The sequence below is a fragment of the Callithrix jacchus genome, chromosome 3, assembly GCF_049354715.1.
Source record: "Callithrix jacchus isolate 240 chromosome 3, calJac240_pri, whole genome shotgun sequence".
NCBI classification, from domain to species: domain Eukaryota; kingdom Metazoa; phylum Chordata; class Mammalia; order Primates; family Cebidae; genus Callithrix; species Callithrix jacchus.
Window position 1 is genome coordinate 69,164,454 of NC_133504.1, and position 20,383 is coordinate 69,184,836.

At 39.0% G+C, this 20,383-nt stretch overlaps 1 protein-coding gene and 1 pseudogene across 10 annotated transcripts in view; both read right to left on the bottom strand.

The window, feature by feature from the left end:
- Positions 1 to 20,383, bottom strand: part of LARP1B (La ribonucleoprotein 1B) — a 197,198-nt gene that overhangs the window by 55,632 nt on the left and 121,183 nt on the right. For 9 of the 10 annotated variants that reach the window (XM_035292958.3, XM_035292959.3, XM_035292963.3 and 6 more), the window contains 2 exons: positions 11,756 to 11,967; positions 10,731 to 10,837 (listed from right to left, as the gene is read on the bottom strand). In XM_035292958.3, coding sequence (XP_035148849.2) covers positions 10,731 to 10,837; positions 11,756 to 11,967 — 319 coding nt within the window. The remainder of the gene's footprint in view (positions 1 to 10,730; positions 10,838 to 11,755; positions 11,968 to 20,383) is intronic. The other variant, XM_035292957.3, reaches the window with a different exon arrangement.
- LOC144581751 (tubulin alpha-1B chain-like) lies at positions 8,127 to 9,689 on the bottom strand (annotated as a pseudogene).

Genomic DNA, 20,383 nt, shown 5'->3' on the forward strand with positions numbered 1-20,383 from the left:
ATACTAAAGAGTAGCTGGGTGTGGTGGCTCATGCCTGTAATCCCAGCACTTTGGAAGGCTGAGGTGGGAGGATTGCTTGAGTCCAGGAGTTCAAGACCAGCCCACGCAGCAGAGTGAGACTCCCATCTCTGCAAAAAATTAAAAAATTAGCTGGGCCCACTGGCATGCAACTGTAGTCCCAGCTACTCAGGAGGCTGAAGTGGGAGGATCACTTGAGTCTCGTAGTTGCAACTGCAGTGAACCATGATTGTGCCACTGCACTCCAGCCTGTGCAACAGACTGAGACTATTTCTTTAAAAAAAAAAAAAAAAAGATATAATAATGAAGTTTGAAATATTGGAAGAATTACCAAAAGGTGACACAGAGACATGAAGTGAGAACATCTGTTGGATAAAAAGCACTGATAAACTTGTTCAACACAGGGGTGCCACAAACCTTCAATTTGTGAAAAACACAGTATATGTGAAGCACAACAAAACAGGATACACCTGTAAATCCTAGAGGATCGCTAAAAAATAAAAACAAGATATAACTGATAAGCCAATAGTAGAGATAAAATAGAATCATTATAAAAACTCAATCCAAAAGAAAGCAAAAAAAAAAAAAAAGAGAGAGAGAAAAAAAGAAGAATAGATGAGACAGCTGTGCGCAGTGGCTCATGCCTGTAATCACAGCACGTTAAGAGGCCAAGGCAAGTAGATCACCTGAAGTCAGGAGTTCAAGACCAGCCTGGCCAACCTAGTGAAACCCCATCTCTACTAAAAATACAAAAATATCTGGGTTTGGTGTTGGTTTGAGTTACCTCAAAAAGGACTGATCAGACTGACATTTGGGTGCCTGTAATCCTAGCGACTTGGGAGGCTGAGGCAGGACAACGTGAACCTGGGAGGCAGAAGTTGCAGTGGGCCAGGATTGAGCCATTGCACTCCAGCCTGGACGATAGAGTGAGGCTTCGTCTCAAAAAAAAAAAAGAATATATGAGACAAATAAATGATAGATTTAAATCCAACCACATCAATAACTACACTAAATGTGGATGGTCTAAACATACTGATTAAACAACACATTATCACACTGAGTTATAAAACGCAAAGAAAGACCCAAATATATGCTGCCTACATGAAACCCACTTTAAAACAAAGACATTGCTTAAAAGTAAAAGAGTAGACAAAGATACATTGGCAAATACTCAGCTAAAGAAAGCTGGAGAGACCCGGAAGATGGCTGAGTAGGAGCAGCTCGGGGTTGCGGCTCTCAGTGAAGGCGCAGAAGGTGAGTTCAGGCTGCATTTTCAGACGAATCTTACTTGCCCACAGAACTAGGTGGAGCGGGGGGGATTCCCAGGTGTAGGAGAGACACGGAGCACCGCCGCGGCTGGCACTGCCGTTGGGGCCGGTGCAGCAGCGCAGCGGGACTCTGCACAAGGCGCACTGGTCTGGATGCCCTGTTAAACTGACAATCTGAGATTTGGGAGGGCAGATTAGCATATCCATCTGATTGGATGGGACTTGGACAGTGAGCCAGACCAGGAGATTCCCGGGAGGCAACATTTGAGCTGGTGCAGTGGGTCGCAGCAAGGGAAATCACGCGGATCCCGTCCCCTATCAGCGGGCAACTGAAATACCTGGGAGAGAGTCAACCATTCAACTTTGGAAAGGGAAAAAGAGGGGCTCTGAGGCGGCAAGCCAGGTGACCAGGCTCGGCGGGTTCCACCCCCACAGGGATAAGCAGGGCGGCGATTTGATACACTCGAGGTTGAGAGTTTCACTGCAGACACAAATGAGCCCGGGACAGTGCAGCTCGGTGGGGGAGGGGCGTCCACCATTGCCGAGGCATTCCGCCCCTACAGAGGTATACTCCCATTGGTGATGCAGCCTGCCGTTGCCAAGGCAACCCGCCATAACAGAGAGACTCTGCCAATACAGAGGCAACAGATCGGAGCCCATGACAGTAGGGCGGAGCCAATGCCAACAGGGCGGAGCCTCAGCAGGCAAATAGTGACTAGACTGCCCCCTAGCTGGGCAGGAAAGTGCAGCGGATACTCATAAAGAAAGCCCTAACGCCCCGAGACACAGCATCTGAGGAAAAAAAAAAAAGGATTTTATGAGTTCTGCTGCAGCAGACTTAAAAGTATCTGCTGAACAGTCCTGAATGAACAACGGAGCTCACAGCTCAGCACTCGAGCTCCTATAAAGTACAGACCGTCTCCTCAAGCAGCTCCCTGACCCCTGTATATCCAAAGAGTTACCTCAAAAAGGACTGATCAGACTGACATTTGGTGGGCATCATCCTGGGACAAAGATAGCAGAAGAAGAAACTGGTAGCATCCCTCACTGTTCCGCAGTGGCTACAGGTGTACCCCAGACAAGCAGGGCCTGGAGTGGACCTCAGCAGTCATACAGCAGAGGGGTTAGACTGTTAGAAGGAAAACTAAGCAACAGAAATACTTCACCGTCAACAATCTGGGTGTCCACTCAGAGACGCAATCGAAAAGTCAGCAACTACTCAGACCACAGGTGGATAAACGCACAAAGAAAAGAAGAAACCAGCGCAAAAAGGCGGAAAACACCCGAAACCAGAACACCTCACTTCATACAAAAGACCAAAACTCCTCACCAGCAAGGGAACAAAGCTAGATGGAGAATGAGGGTGATGAAATGACGGAATCAGACTTTGAAAGGTGGGTAATGAGAAACTTCCGTGAGCTAAAATAACATGTTCTAAATCAATGCAAAGAAACTAAGAACCTTGAAAAAATATCTGAGGAAATGATAACAAGAATGGACAACTTAGAGAAGAATATGAATGAATTGAAGGAGCTGAAAAACACAACACGAGAACTTCGCGAAGCATGCACAAGTTTTAACAGCCGAATTGACCAAGCAGAAGAAAGAATATCAGAAGTCGAAGATCAGCTCAATGAAATAAAATGGGAAATAAGAGTAGAGAAAAAAGCGCAAAAAGGAATGAACAAAGTCTCCAAGAAATGTGGGATTATGTGAAGAGACAGAACCTATGTATAATAGGTGTACCAGAAGGTGATGAAGAGAATGAATTCAAGCTAAAAAATACTCTTCAGAATATTATCCAGGAAAATTTCCCCAACCTAGCAAGCCAGGACAATACTCAAGTCCAGGAAATACAGAGAACACCACAAAGATATTCCGCAAGAAGAGCAACCCCAAGGCACATAATCGTCAGATTCACCAGGGTTGAAGTGAAGGAGAAAATACTAAGGGCAGCCAGAGAAAAAGGTCAGGTCACCGACAAAGGGAAGCCCATCAGACTCACAGCAGATCTCTCGGGAGAAACTCTACAAACCAGGAGAGAGTGGGGGCCAATATTCAACATCCTTAAAGAAAAGAACTTTCAACCCAGAATTTCATATCCAGTCAAACTGAGCTTCATAAGTGAAGGAAAAATAAAATCCTTTGCAAACAAGCAAGCACTCAGAGATTTTGTCACCACCAGGCCTGCTTTGCAAGAGCTCCTGAAAGAGGCACTACACATAGAAAGGAACAACCAGAACCAGCCATTCCAAAAACATACGAAATGCTAAAGAGCATCAACAAAATGAAGAATCTGCATCAACAAACAGGCAAAACAGCCAGCTAGCATCAAAATGGCAGTATCAAGTTCACACATAACAATATTAACCCTAAATGTAAATGGACTAAATGCTCCAATCAAAAGACACAGACTGGCATATTGGATAATAAGCCAAAACCCATCAGTGTGCTGTATCCAGGAAACTCATCTCACATGCAAGGATACACAAAAGCTCAAAATAAAGGGATGGAGGAAGATTTACCAAGCAAATGGAGAGCAAATAAAAGCAGGAGCTGCAATTCTTGTCTCTGATAAAACAGACTTTAAAGCACCAAAGATCAAAAGAGGCAAAGAAGGACATTACATAATAGTAAAAGGATCGATACAACAAGAAGAGCTAACAATCCTAAATATATATGGACCCAATACAGGAGCACCCAGATATATAAGGCAAGTTCTTGATGACCTACAAAGAGACTTAGACTCCCACACAATAATAGTGGGAGACTTTGACACTCCACTGTCCATATTAGACAGATCAACCAGACAGAAAATTAACAAGGAAATCCAGGACTTGAGCTCAGACCTAGAACAAGCAAACCTGATAGACATTTATAGAACTCTCCACCCCAAATCCACAGAATATACATTCTTCTCAGCACCACATCACACCTACTCTAAAATTGACCACATAATTGGAAGTAAAGCACTCCTCAGCAAATGCAAAACAATTGACATAATAACAAACAGTCTCTCAGACCATAGTGCAATCAAGTTAGAACTCAGAATTCAGAAACTAACTGAGAACCTCACAGCTTCATGGAAACTGAACAACTGGTTCCTGAATGTTGACCGGATAAACAATGAAATGAAGGCAGAAATAAAGAAGCTCTTCGAAACCAATGAGAACAAAGACAAAACAAACCAGAATCTCTGGGACTCATTTAAAGCAGTCTCCAGAGGAAAATATATAGCAATAAGTGCCCATATGAGAAGAGTGGAGAGATCCAAAATTGACACCCTATCATCAAAATTGAAAGAGCTAGAGGAGCAAGATCAAAAAAACTCAAAACCTAGCAGAAGACAAGAAATAACTAAGATCAGAGCAGAACTGAAGGAGATAGAGACACGAAAAACCCTTCAAAAAATCAATAAATCCAAGAGCTGGTTTTTTGAAAAGATCAACAAAATAGACAGACCACTAGCCAGAATGATAAAAAAGAAAAGTGAGAACAACCAAATAGATGCAATAAAAAAATGATGAAGGGGAAATCACCACAGATTCCACAGAAATTCAAAACATCATCAGAGAATATTACAAACAACTCTATGCACATAAACTAGTAAACCTGGAAGAAATGGATAAATTCCTGGACACCTGTGTCCTCCCAAGCCTAAACCAGGAGGAAGCTGAAACTATGAATAGACCAATAACAAGGTCTGAAGTCGAGGCAGCAATTAAGAGCCTACCACACAAAGAAAGCCCAGGTCCAGACGGGTTCACAGCCGAATTCTACCAGATACACAAAGAGGAGCTGATACCATTCCTTCTGAAACTATTCCAAATAATCCAAAAAGAGGGAATTCTTCCCAAATCATTTTATGAGACCAACATCATCCTGATACCAAAACCCGGCAGAGACCCAACAAGAAAAGAAAACTTCAGGCCAATATCCATGATGAACATAGATGCAAAAATCTTCAATAAAATATTGGCAAGCCGATTGCAAGAGCACATCAAAAAACTTATCCATCATGATCAAGTAGGATTCATCCGGGGATGCAAAGCTGGTTCAACATATGCAAGTCTATAAATGTAATTCACCACATAAACAGAACCAAAAACAAAAACCACATGATTATCTCAATTGATGCAGAGAAGGCCTTTCACAAAATTCAACAGCCCTTTATGCTAAAAACCCTCAATAAACTTGGTATTGATGGAACATATCTCAAAGTAATAAAAGCTATTTACGACAAACCAACAGCCAATATCATACTGAATGGGCAAAAACTGGAAGCATTCCCTTTGAAATCTGGCACTAGACAAGGATGCCCTCTTTCACCACTCCTATTCAATATACTACTGGAGGTTCTAGCCAGAGCAATCAGGCAAGAAAAAGAAATAAAGGGTATTCAAATAGGAAAGGTGGAAGCCAAACTGTCTCTATTTGCAGATGACATGATAGTATACCTGGAAGACCTCATCGCCTCAACCCAAAAACTCCTGAAACTGATAAGCAACTTCAGCAAAGTCTCAGGATATAAAATCGATGTGCAAAAATCACAAGCATTCCTCTATACCAATAACAGACTTAAAGAGAGCCAAATCAAGAAAGAACTGCCATTCACAACTGCTACAAAAAGAATAAAATACCTAGGAATACAACTTACAAGGAATGTAAGCTACCTCTTCAAGGAAAACTACAAACCACTGCTCAATGAAATAAGAGAGGACACAAACAGTTGGAGAAACATTCCATGTTCATGGTTAGGAAGAATTAATATCGTGAAAATGGCTATACTGCCCAAAGTAATTTACAGAATCATCGCTATCCTCATCAAGCTACCATTGACTTTCTTCACAGAACTGGAAAAAACCAACATGAACTTCATACGGAATCAAAAGAGAGCCCACATAGCCAAGTCAATTCTAAGCAAAAAGAACACAGCAGAAGGCAACACACTACCGGACTTCAAACTATACTACAAGGCTACAGTAATCAAAACAACATGGTACTGGTACCAAAACAGAGATATAGACCAATGGAACAAAACGGAGGCATCAGAGGCAACACAGCATATCTACAACCATACAATATTTGATAAACCTGAAAAAAACAAGCAATGGGGAAAGGATTCCCTGTTTAACAAATGATGTTGGGAAAACTGGCTAGCCATGTGCAGAAAGCAGAAACTGGACCCCTTCCTGACACCTTACATTAAAATTAACTCCAGATGAATTAAAGACTTAAACAGAAGACCTGGCACCATAAAAACCCTAGAAGAAAATCTATGCAAAATCATTCAGAACATAGGAGTAGGCAAGGACTTCATGACCAAAACACCAAAAGCATTGGCAACAAAAGCCAAAATAGACAAATGGGACCTAATCAAACTCCACAGCTTCTGCACAGCAAAAGAAACAGTCACTAGAGTGAATCGGCAACCAACAGAATGGGAAAACATTTTTGCAGTTTACCCATCTGACAAAGGGCTGATAGCCAGAATTTACAAAGAACTCAAACAGATTTACAGGAAAAAAACAAACAAGCCCATTCAAAAATAGGCAAAGGATATGAACAGACACGTTACAAAAGAAGGCATACATGAGGCCAACAAACATATGAAAAAATGCTCATCATCCCTGGTCATTAGAGAGATGCAAATCAAAACCACATTGAGATACCATCTTGTGCCAGTTAGAATGGCGATCATTAAAAAATCTGGAGACAACAGATGCTGGAGAGGATGTGGAGAAATAGGAACACTCTTACACTGCTGGTGGGAGTGTAAATTAGTTCAACCATTGTGGAAGACAGTGTGGCGATTCCTAGGCCTTAGAAATAGAAATTCCATTTGACCCAGCAATCCCATTACTGGGTATATATCCAAAAAACTATAAATCGTTCTACTATAAGGACACATGCACACGAATGTTCATTGCAGCACTGTTTACAATAGCAAAGACCTGGAACCAACCCAAATGCCCATCAATGATAGACTAGATTGGGAAAATGTGGCACATATACACCATGGAATATTATGCAGCAATCAAAAACGATGAGTTCATGTCGTTTGTAGGGACATGGATGAATCTGGAGAACATCATTCTCAGCAAACTGACACAAGAACAGAAAATGAAATACCGCATATTCTCACTCACAGACGGGTGATGAGAAAGGAGAATACATGGACACAGGGAAGGGAGCACTACACACTGGGGTCTACTGGGGGGAATAGGGGAGGGACAGCAGTGGCGGGGAGGGATAGCCTGGGGAGAAATGCCAAATGTGGGTGAAGGGGAAGATGGCAGCAAAACACACTGCCATGTGTGTACCTATGCAACTATCTTGCATGTTCTGCACATGTACTGCAAAACCTAAAATGCAATAAAAAAAAAAAAAAGCTGGAGAAATTACATAAATAACAGACAAGGTTGACTTCAAAACAAGACATTACCAAGGTTAAAAAGAAACATTACTGGTGAGAACACAAAATGATATGGCCAATTGGGAAAACAGTTTAGTAGTTTCTTACAAAACTAAACATATTCTTATCATACAATCCAGCAATCATGCTCCTTAATATTTATCCAAAGGTTTTAAAAATACATCTACTACACTAAAACCTTTGTATAGATATTTATGGCAGGTTTGTTCATAACTGCCAAAACTTGGAAGCAAACAAGATGCCCTTCATTGGGTAAATTAAACAGTTTTCACTGTTGTTGATACCTAAATATACTGCTCCAATAAAAAGAAATACTCTGGGGGAAAAAAAAACCCCAGGAAAAATCACTTATAAATCCCAAATAAGTATTCGTATACCACAGGTGTGCAGAAGAACATATGAACTTTTTATCTTTTTTTTATGTTAATGACTTTACTTTGAGACATGATGGAAAAACTACAGGTACACATGGAAAAGACATGGTAACTGAGTGAAAACAATCTAACCAGAAAGCTTTAATGCCTGTCAGCTAAGTTGAAGCTGAAATTTTGGGAGCATGACATGCTGCAGGGCCAAAAGGAATGGATAATTAGTATTTCTCGCCTTCTTCTTCACCCTCTCCTTCAACAGAATCCACCCCAACCTCCTCATAATCCTTCTCAAGGGCAGCCATGTCCTAACGGGCCTCTGAAAACTCTCCTTCCTCCATCCCCTCACCCACGTACCAGTGAACAAAGGCATGCTTGGCATACATCAGGTCAAACTTGTGGTCCAGGTGAGCCCAGGCCTCAGCAATGGCTGTGGTGTTGCTCAGCATGCACACAGCTCTCTGTACCTTGGCCAGGTCTCCACCAGGTACCACAGTACCTGGAGGCTGGTAGTTGATGCCAACCTTGAAGCCAGTGGGGCACCAATCCACAAACTGGATGCTGCGCTTGGTCTTGATGGTGGCGATGGCAGCATTGACATCTTTGGGAACCACATCACCATGGTACAACAGGCAGCAAGCCATGTATTTACCATGGCGAGGATCACATCTCACCATCTGGTTGGCTGGCTCAAAGCAAGCATTGGTGATCTCTGCTACAGAAAGCTGTTCATGGTAGGCTTTCTCAGCAGAGATGACAGGGGCATATGTGGCCAGAGAGAAGTGGATGTGGGGATAGGGCGCCAGGTTGTTCTGGAATTCTGTCAGGTCAACATTCAGGGCTCCATCAAATCTCAGGGAAGCAGTGATGGAGGACACGATCTGGCTAATAAGGCGGTTAAGGTTAGTGTAGGTTGGGCGCTGAATATCGAGGTTTCTACGACAGATGTCATAGAAATATCTGTGCCTCATTGTCTACCATGAAGGCACAATCAGAGTGCTCCAGGGTGGTGTGGGTGAGAAGGATGGAGTTGTAGGGCTCAACTACAGCTCTGGAAACCTGGGGCGCTGGGTAGATGGAGAACTCCAGCTTGGACTTCTTGCCATAATCAACTGAGAGCTGTTCCATGAGCAGGGAGGTGAACCCAGAACCAGTTCCCCCACCAAAGCTGTGGAAAACCAAGAAGCCCTGGAGACCGGTGCACTGGTCAGCCAGTTTACTAATTTGGTCCAACACGAGGTCAATGATCTCCTTGCAGATGGTGTAGTGCCCTCGGGCATAGTTATTGGCAGGATCTTCCTTGACTGTGATGAGCTGCTCAGGGTGGAAGAGCTGGCAGTAGGTGCCAGTGCGAACTTCATCAATGACTGGGGCAAGTGCTTGCCAGCACCTGTCTCACTGAAGAAGGTGTTGAAGGAGTCATCTCCTCCCCCAATGGTCTTGTCACTTGGCATCTGGCCATTGGGCTGGATGCCATGTTCCAGGCAGTAGAGATCCCAGCAGGCATTGCCAATCTGGACACCAGGCTGGCCAACGTGGATGGAGATGCACTCATGCATAGTGGCTAGGGATTAGGAGGCGAAGGCGACAGGAGCAGACACTGGGTCCTGGTTACCATCCCCAACAAGCTAAGAGTCGAGGTAAGTAACGCACTGGGCTAAACTTTTTATCTTTTAGGGACAATATAACTATTAAGAACAATGTAAAGGAATCAAATGTATATCACTAAAAAGACAGATTTCAAGGTTTTGAGATCATGATAAACTCCCTAGCATTTCTTTTCATGAAACTAATCCTTCTTTTCTAGTAAACAGTCAAAAACATATTTTCCCAGTTTTCAAATAGAAAAAACTATCAGATAATTATTCTGAAGCTATCTAGTATATACACAAAATGGCTTTTAAGAAACTCAGGCTGGGTGTGGTGGCTCATGCCTGTAATCCCAGCACTTTAGGAGGCTGAGGCAAGAGAATTGCTTGAGGCCAGAAGTTTGAGACCATCCTAGGCAACAGAGCAAGATTCTGTCTCTATTTTTATTTAAAAGAAAGACTCACAGAGCAATGAGCAATATATCACCTCTGCATCTCCTCTAAAGGACAAAACATACCATATGGCTTTGCCTATCACTGGCACTCTAAAAGATTTGCTCTAGTCTTTTTTTAATTCATTTTTTGTTTCCAATAAAAAAAATACTTCCTGCTAATAATCAGCTAATCTAAATTATTTCCCAAAAAGGGGGTGGGAAGCAAAATCATGTTTTGTTTCCATATCCTTTACATAGTTTGAGTAGTTTGTTTAGCAAATTAATGTCCTCAATAAATATCTACTAAGAATATATTAAATGTCACTAAGACTCTGTGATCTTTTCAAAGATACTAACTTTCATAGACCTAAATAGTCTATAAATCTAAGAGTTCACATTTGTGAAAAAATATTTAACAGGAAGAAAAACTGTCCAAATGGATTATTTCCTTAATATCCTTGTAAAATGTACCTCTTCTTTGGCTTCCTTGTACCATTTCCATTGTTCTATAATTTGCTAACATATTAATTTTTAAATCTTTTGAAATATCTAATTAGTAACAGTTTTCAAAAACTTCAGATCAAGAACAAAAATGTAATGTTTGACAAATATAGTACCTGACAGAGGATGTTCTTGGCCCATGGTCTCTGGAATCCATTACCCAACCAACATGACACTCTAGAGGGGGATTTGTACTATGCCTTGTTTTTCTCTTTCTTGGACTCTGAAGAAAATAAAGTCAAGCATTGCAATTAGTTTCAGTAGTGTGAACTTTACAAGTAAATTAAAACCCTCTGACTATAAATGAACTCAAACATTTTTATACTGTAGATGACACATTGTGAAATCACATGAAGTCACAAAACAAACGTCTCACACAAGTTACAAAACTTAATAAATAAGGAGGTTTGTGAAACAAGGATGAAAAGAAGTGCAGTTTAGTATGACTCTTCATTATACTTTCTGTTCTTCTTTAATTACACTATCCAATTGTAAAAATGGTTTTGGTTTCTTTTTGTTGCTTGTTTGTTTGAGAAATGGGGTCTTCGTGCAGTGGCATGATTATGGCTCACTGCACTACCAGCTCAAGCGATCCTCCCACTTCAGCCTTCTAAGTAGCTGGGACTACAGGCACATGCCACCATGCTCAGCTAGTTTTTTAATTTTTTTTTGAGATGGGGTCCCACCACATTGCCCAGGCTCGTCTCCAACTCCTGAGCTCAAGCGATTTCCCCCTGCCTTTGGCCTCCAAAAGTGTTGGATTACAGGTGTGAACCACTGCACCCAACCAAGAAATTATTTCTTCTTCTTTTTTTTTTTTTGAGATGGAGTTTCGCTGTGTTGCCCAGGCTGGAATGCAGTGGCATGATCTTGGCTCACCACAACCTCCGCCTCCTGGGTTCAAGCAATTCTCCTGACTCAGTCTCCCGAGTAGCTGGGATTACAGGCATGCGCCACCACACCCAACTAAGGAAATTATTTCTTAACCTGAGAAAATATCACTATGGTAAAATACAATTTTTAATTGAAATATTACAACTTATAACACACATTTTTTAATGTGATAGAAATTAAAACATATTATTCTGTAATGTTAAAGGATATAAAATGGAAGCCTTATGTTCCTGGTTGTTTTGTATACCTTTACATCAATGGCTTTTGGTTCCTTAACAACAGGATAAAATCTTGGTGTTTTGTTAGGATCTTGTAACCTAGGTGTTCGAGGTGTTTTGGGTGTTCTTGTAGCATGAATTCTAGGAGATTCTGGAACTGCCGTAGGCAACGAATGAACCATTGCTGCCGAAGTTATTTCTGAAACATCACATAGCTTCTGAGTTAATCCACCAGTCAAATCTGCAAAATAAAGAGCTCTTAAAATTATTTAGATACTAGGAAAGTATTTTACTTTGAGAATAAAATAATTCTGGGATTCTCTAAGCTCAAAGGATTTTTCACTAGAAACATTTCAAATATATAAAAACAAAACCAACAAATTCTTTTTTGACCATTACCTAGCTTTACAAAATTTTGATTTATATATATATATATATATATATATATATATATATATATATATATATATTTTTTTTTTTTTTTTTGGAGAGACAGAGTTTCGCTCTTGTTATCCAGGCTGGAGTGCAATGGCGCGATCTCAGCTCACTGCAACCTCCGCCTCCTGGGTTCAGGCAATTCTCCTGCCTCAGCCTCCTGAATAGCTGGGATTACAGGCACGCACCACCATGCCCAGCTAATTTTTTTGTATTTTTAGTAGAGACAAGGTTTCACCATGTTGACCAGGATGGTCTCGATCTTTTGACCTCATGATCCACCCGCCTCGGTCTCCCAAAGTGCTGGGATAACAGGCTTGAGCCACCGCACCCAGCTGTTTGCTATATGTTTATGGTCTTATTTTCTTTTAAAGAAAGAGTGACGCTTCCTGTGTAACCTCCCGTAATCCCATTTTCCTTCTGCTTTCCCTTCTCAGAGATAACTAGCCTCTTAAATTTGCATTTTGAACTGTTATTACATATATGTGATATTATATTACATAATTAACTTTATATAAGTGACATCATACTCTATATATATATTACTTTTTAAACTTTTTTCCTGTTGTATTTACATAGCTCTAATTTGTTTATTTTTCACTGCTGAATAGTATATGGTGTACAAATATACCACAATTTATCCATTATCCTACAGATAGATATTTATGTTATTTCAAAGTTTTTCATTTAATCAACAACACCGTGATCAACATTGTTGAACATGTCTCTACAGGTATGAGCATTTCTCTAGGGTTTATATTTGAGTGGAAATGCTGAGTCAAAAGACATGTACATCTTCTGACTTAATGACTACTGACCACCAAACCACTTTCTATAATCATTTCACCAATTTACACTCTCACCAACAGCACGTGAGAATTCCAACAATTCAACATTCCTGGTCAAGATTGAGTTTTGTTCAAACTCTTAAATATTCTTGCATCTCATGGGAGTTAAATGATATTTGCATTTCTTTAGTAGTTGCTAGTGAAATTGAACATGTTTTCATATATCTAATTACCCTTCAGACTTCGCTTTTGTGAGCCTACTATTCAAATCATTTGACTATTTTTTTATATGGTTGTTTTACTTACTGATTTGTTCATGAAAATCTTATGGTAAGACACCAAATAAGCCAGCAGATGAATCAAGCAGTAGCAACAAAAAAATATAAGTTCTATTTCCGTGTGGTTTTTCTTCAGATTTATCAACTTCTTTTGAATTAATATAGTAACTTTTTGTTTTTCATTCAACAAATATTAAGTGCCTGCTATCTGCCAAGCACTGTTCTAGGCCCAAGTTTGTAAAGTCAAAAACAAACTTTCCCATTTGCCATTTCCTCTCCCAATCCATTTTCCTCACTGTTACCAGAATGATTATTCTGAGGAGCAAATTAGATCATTTCATATTGCTGCTTAACATCCTTCAGTATTTCCCATTTGCCTCTAGATTAAGCCTAGGGTCTTTACCCTGGCATATGAAATTTTGCTGATTTTGCCTCATCTGTTGTCATTTTCCACTTCAATCGTGGTGACCCAAATGGCACCAAACTGTTAGTTCTGTTTCCTTGTTCCATATCTTTCATACGCCTTTTCTTCTGTCTGAAAGTCCCTTTCCTGCATCTTTTGTATACCCAATGAAACAGATATCATCTACTTCCTTTAATACCCAGCACAAGATGTTACCTTCCTTGGGAATGTGAAGTATTCCTTGAACACCTCCTACCAAGAGTTAATTAGTTCCTTTTTGTGCTGTGTCTCCATTTTATCCATTTATTCTTTCATTTATTAAATTAAAATTTATTTTCTTACATATCATCCCATAGATGCCAAGAGTAAGTCTCATTGCTTCCCATAAAGCAACCACCACAATTGCATCGAATACTAGTGCCTACCATACATAATGCCTGGGAAAAAAATGTATCCTCATCAAAGGAATGCTAAACTTAATTGAATTGTGTTAATACTGCTTTCCTTATACCAAAAATATATACAATTCTAAAGATAAAAGCATGAACATATACTGAAAATATGTTAAATCCATTACCTTTGTAAAAGAAAGTTTCAAAGATCTAGGAGCAGTAACAACTCAGAAAGAGTAAGCTTCTTAGCACCTAGATTATGGTCTATAAATTCCATTCCCCACTAATCAGTTCTCTTCAAATAAATAACATCTAGAGCACAAAATGTATAATCTGAGACTGGGAAATCTTGAGCCAAAAAGCAATAACATCTTTTTTTAAATACCAGCATAAATCAAAGGACACAGGAGCAAATCTTAGAGGTCTACCAGTCAAAAATGAAACAATTTGACTACTAAAAACAATGACTGAAATGGATCAAACCCTTCGAATAAATAAGCTCCATGAGTTCATAATGACACTTTAAAACTCAATCACATTTAGAGTTTCCTAGACCACCAACTCATTATTTTGAAAACAAACTGAACAAAAAGAAGCAAGCATTTATCCTTCCTTGTATGTAAAAGTTGAATTTCAGGAGTTGATGAAAGAATATTCTTCGTAGAAAAGTTCTAGGTAAGGACTGCAGAAGGAATGATGGAATTAGAGATTGCCATTTTGCAATTCTACTGAAATAGAGGAATCTAGGAATATTCATCAATAGCTAATAAAAGCATCTGGTAAAAGGTTGGAGGGAAACTTGATAATGAACGGATCAGGCTGACAACACCTGAATCAAATCATGAATCACAGCAACAGTAAAAGCGGACTGATAGACATAGGCAATGATGCTATAGGAAACAGACAAGTCTTCCTAAGAAATATCCTTGCTACTAGTAAAAATACCAAAACCTGAGTATATCCAATCCTCTGTATCTAAATCCTTTGTATTTATACTTCATTAGAAACACGTGGGATAAAGGATATACTAAATGAAAGGAAGGAGATACAGTGAGGTAAATGTAGATCATACAGATTCTACCAGTTTCTTCAACAAATCATTGTCATGGAAAAACAAGGAAAGAGAAATAATTATAGATTTAAGATTGACTTAATAGTGTTATCAATCAATTGAAATGTGTGTATCTTGTTTCATTCTAGTTCAATCAAACAACTTGAAAAATATATTTCAGACAATTAGGGACAACTAAACATACACTGTATAGTAGATGGTATTAAAAATTATTACTAATGTTGTTATGTGAAATAATGGTGCTGTAAAAGTTTACATACATTCTTTTTTTGTAAGCCCTCATCAGTTTGCAATATATAGTGAAGTATTTCCAGAAGAAATGATATGATTTTGAGATTCAATACAGAATACCAGGAATAGATTGGGAGGCAAGGTACAGATTAAAAAAGAATGTTAAACTATTAACAATTGTTGAAATTAGGTGAGATGGATACACGGGGATTTTGTTAAACAATTCTCTCTTGTTATCGGTACCTGAACATTCCAAAATCAAAAGCTAAGTTTCATTTGTTTTATACTTACTTTATTCCAGGTTTGCTCAGTGTGAATTTTACCCATCAATAAGAGTAGATATATCAATTTTGCAGATTAACATCTATATAGAGTGTGTTGATTATCTCAAAAGAAATATCTTACAAAATTTTTATAGAATATCATATACCAATTTATAATATTTTGACATAAAATTATCAAAAATTAGTTAATTGCAAGAACATAAAATATTTATTAAAATGTTATTGGAAATATATTAGGAAACAAGAACATATTTTTTATCAACTATAAGTATAGGATAATATATGAATATCATCTAGATATTATAACTTCCTTTTAATCGAAAGCACAGGCCATCTCTTATACATGAATAGTCATAAGAGCATTTTTCATAGTAGCCAAAACTAGAAACAATCCAAATATCCATAAAATGTTGACCGGACAAAAAATATAGTATGTGCGTATACGTTGAAATAATACTTAGCAATAAAAGAAAGGTACTGACACATGCAATGACATAGACGAATCTCAAAAATATTATGTTAAGTGAAAAATTCCAGGTACATAACTATGTATCATATTCCATTTATATAAAATTTCTGAAGAGTGCAAAACCATAGTGAAAGAAAGATAACCTATTGCCTCAGGCTGAAGATGAATGTTGGGATTGACTGCAAATGTGCACGACGAACTCTTTAGTGCCATGGAATTGTTCTAAAACTGGATTGTGGTGCTGGTATATAATTTTATATATTTACTGAAATTCAGTGATACACTTAAAAAGGGTTAAAGCTGTGATTTTTCAAGGTATGGTCCCAAACAAGACTATTGGTATGACCTGGGAACTTGTTAGAAATGTATATTCTCATATCCCACCTAACTTACTGAATCAGAAAGTTGATACAGAGTCCTATAATCTATTTCAACAAGCTTTCCAGGTGAACCTTATACACACTAAATGTAAAAACTACTGAACTTTGGGTTGTGCTGACTATTCTACTATCTAAGATTTTCCAAATTTTATAACAGCCAAATCAGATCATTGCACAGCCAATTGATCTCATTGCACAGCTTCATATCTGAACCACATGAGTCTTGTCTACAGTCTCCATTGCCTTTATAAAAATAAAATTCAATATTATGCTGTTAGTGTTTACTGAAGGTCGAAAATAAAAAATACTACATGAGAACTGGCACTTCAGGATTTTATAAATAAAAACGCCTCTAAAGCAGAACTCAGCAAACTTTTCCTACAAATGCCAGATAGTAATGATTTTTGGCTTTTGGAGATATAAGTTCTCTGTTGAAACAGTTCAGCTCTGCCTTTGTAGCATAAAAAATGTGAGAGGCCATATGTAAACAACCAGCGTTATCACATTGGCACATGGCAGGCAGGTTTCAGCCAATGGGCCATAATTTGCTGACCACTGAACTACAGGAGTCAGATAGATATGAATCCAAATCCTGATTTATACTTTGCTAGCAAAAAAAAATCATAACGATATTTTGTATATTCAATAAAGTACATGAGCCTATTAAATATATATATGTGTGTGTGTGTGTGTGTGTGTGTGTATATATATAGGCAGTATACAAGAGAACCCAATCAAACTTCTAGATAAAAAGAGTACAACAGCTGAGATTTTAAAACATATACATAAACACACACACACACACACACACACACAATGGGATTAAGTAGACTTTGTAGTCAGGCAAGGTGGCTCACGCCACCTATAATCCCCACACTTTGGGAGGCTGAGGCAGGTGGATCACAAGATCAAGAGTTCAAAACCAGCCTGTCCAACACGGTGAAACCCCCTCTCTAAGGTACAAAGACGAGTTAGCACCATTCCTTTTGAAACTATTCCAAACAATACAAAAAGAGGGAATAGTCCCTAACTCATTTATGAGACCAACATCATCCTGATACCAAAACCTGGCAGAGACATAACTAAAAAGAAAATTTCAGGCCAATATCCATGATGAATGTTGATGCAAAAATCCTTTAAAAAATACTGGCAAACTGAATGCAACAGCATGGAAAAAAGCTCATCCAACACAATCAAGTCAGTTTTATCCCTGGGTTGCAAGGCTGGTTTAACATACACAAATCTATAAACACAATCCATCACATGAACAGAACCAAAGACAAAAACCATGACTATCTCAATAGATGCACAGAAGGCTTAACAGCCCTTTATGCTAAAAGCTCTCAATAAACTAGGTATCAACAGAACATATCTTCAAAATAATAAAAGCTATCTACAACAAACCCACAAACAATATCATACTGAATGGGCAAAAACTGGAAGCGCTCCCTTTGAAAACTTGCACAAGAAAAGGGTGCCCTCTCTCACCACTCCTATTCAACAAAATATTGGAAGTTCTGACCAGAGCAATCAGGCAAGAAAAAGAAATAAAGGGTATTCAACTAGGAAAAGAGGAATTAAAATTGTCTCTATTTGTAGACGACATGATTGTATATTTAGAAGACCCCATTATCTCAGCCCAAAATCTCATTAAGCTGATAAGCAACTTCAGCAAAGTCTCAGGATACAAAATCAATATGCAAAAATCACAAGCATTCCTATACACCAAAAACAAAAAGAGAGCAAAATCATAAGTGAACTTGCATTCGCAATTGCTGCAAAGATAATAAAATACCTAGGAATACAACTAACAAGGGATGTGACTATCTCTTCAAGGAGAACTATAAACCACTGCTCAAGGAAATAAGAGAGGACATAAACGGATGGAAAAATATTCCATGCTCATGGTTAGGAAGAATCAATATCATGAAAATAACCATACTGCCCAAAGTAATTTATAGATTCAATGCTATCCCTATCAAGCTACCACTGACCTTCTTCACAGAACTGGAAAAACATAGCTTACACTTCATATGGAACCAAAAAAGAGCCCACATAGCCAAGACAATCCTAAGCAAAAAAAAAAAAAAAAAAAAAAAAAACCAAAGCTGGAGGCATCACACTACCTGACTTCAAACTATATTATAAAGCTACAGTAATCAAAACAGCATGGTAATGGTACCAAAACAGAGATGTAGACCAAGGGAACAGAGGCCTCAGAAGTAACGTCACCCATCTACAACCATCCAATCTTTGACAAACCTCACAAAAACAAGCAATGGGGAAAGGATTCCCTATTGAATAAATGGTGTAGGGAAAACTGGCTAGCCATAGGCAGAAAGCTGAAACTGGACCCCTTCCTTAAACCTTACACAAAAATAAACTCCAGATAAATTAAAGATTTAAATATAAGACCTAACACCATAAAAACCCTAGAAGAAAACCTAGGCAATACCATTCATGATGTAGGCATAGGCAAGGACTTCATAACAAAAACACCAAAAGCAATGGCAACAAAAGCCAAAATTGACAATAGGAGCTAATTACACAGAAGAGCTTCTGCACAGCAAAAGAAACTATCATTAGCATGAACCAGCAACCAACAAAAAGGGAAAAAAATTTTGCAATCTACCCATCTGACAAAGGGCTAATATTCAGAATCTACAAAGAACTTAAAGAAATTTACAAGAAAAAAACAAATAAACCCATCAAAAAATGGGTGAAGGATATGAACAGACACTCCTCAAAAGAAGATATTTATGCAGCCAACAAACATGAAAAAAGCTCATCATCACTGGTCATCAGAGAGATGCAAATCAAAACTACATTGAGATACCATCTCACACCAGTCAGAATGGCAATCATTAAAAAATCTGGAGACAACAGATGCTGGAGAGGATGTAGAGAAATAGGAATGCTTTTACACTGTTGGTGGGAGTGTAAGTTAGTTCAAACATTGTGGAAGACAGTGTGGCAATTCCTCAAGGATCTAGAAATAGAAATACCATTTGACCCAGCAATCTCATTACTGGGTATATACCCAAAGGATTAGAAATCTTTCTATTATAAAGATACATACACACATATGTTAATTATGGCACTGTTTACAATTGCAAAGACTTGGAACCAACCCAAATGCTCACCAATGATAGACTGAATAAAGAAATTGTGGCACATATATACCATGGAATACTATGCAGCCGTAAAAAAGGATGAGTTCACATCCTTTGCAGGAACATGGTTGAAGCTGGAAACCATCATTCTCAGCAAACTGACACAAAAACAGAAAACCAAACACTGCATGTTCTCACTCATAAGTGGGTGTTGAACAATGAGAACACCTGGACACAGGGAGGGGAACATCATACACCGGGGCCTGTTGGGGGCCGGCAGGGGTAAGGGAGAGAGAGCAGGGGGTGGGGGAATTGGGGAAGGATAACATTAGGAGAAATACCTAATGTAGATGACAGGGGGATGGATGGAGCAAACCACCATGGCATGCGTCTTCCTATGTAACAATCCTGCATGACCTGCACATGGACCCCAGAACTTAAAGTAGAAAGAGAGAGAGAGAGAAAGAGAGAGAGAGAAAGAGAGAGAGAGAGAGAGAGAGAGAAGGGAAGGAGGGAAGGAAGGAAGGAAGGAAGGAAGGAAGGAAGGAAGGAAGGAAGGAAGGAAGGAAGGAAGGAAGGAAGGAAGGAAGGAAGGGAAAAGAAAGAAAAAATACAAAAAGTAGCCTGGCATGGTGGTATGTGCCTATAATCCCAGCTACTCAGGAGGCTAAGGCAGGAAAATCACTTGAACCCAGAAGGCAGAGGTTGCAGTGAGCTGAGATTGTGCCACTGCACGCCAGCCTGGGCAACAGAATGAGACTCCATCTCAAAAATAAATACATAAGTAAAGAAAGAAATAAAATAAACTCTGT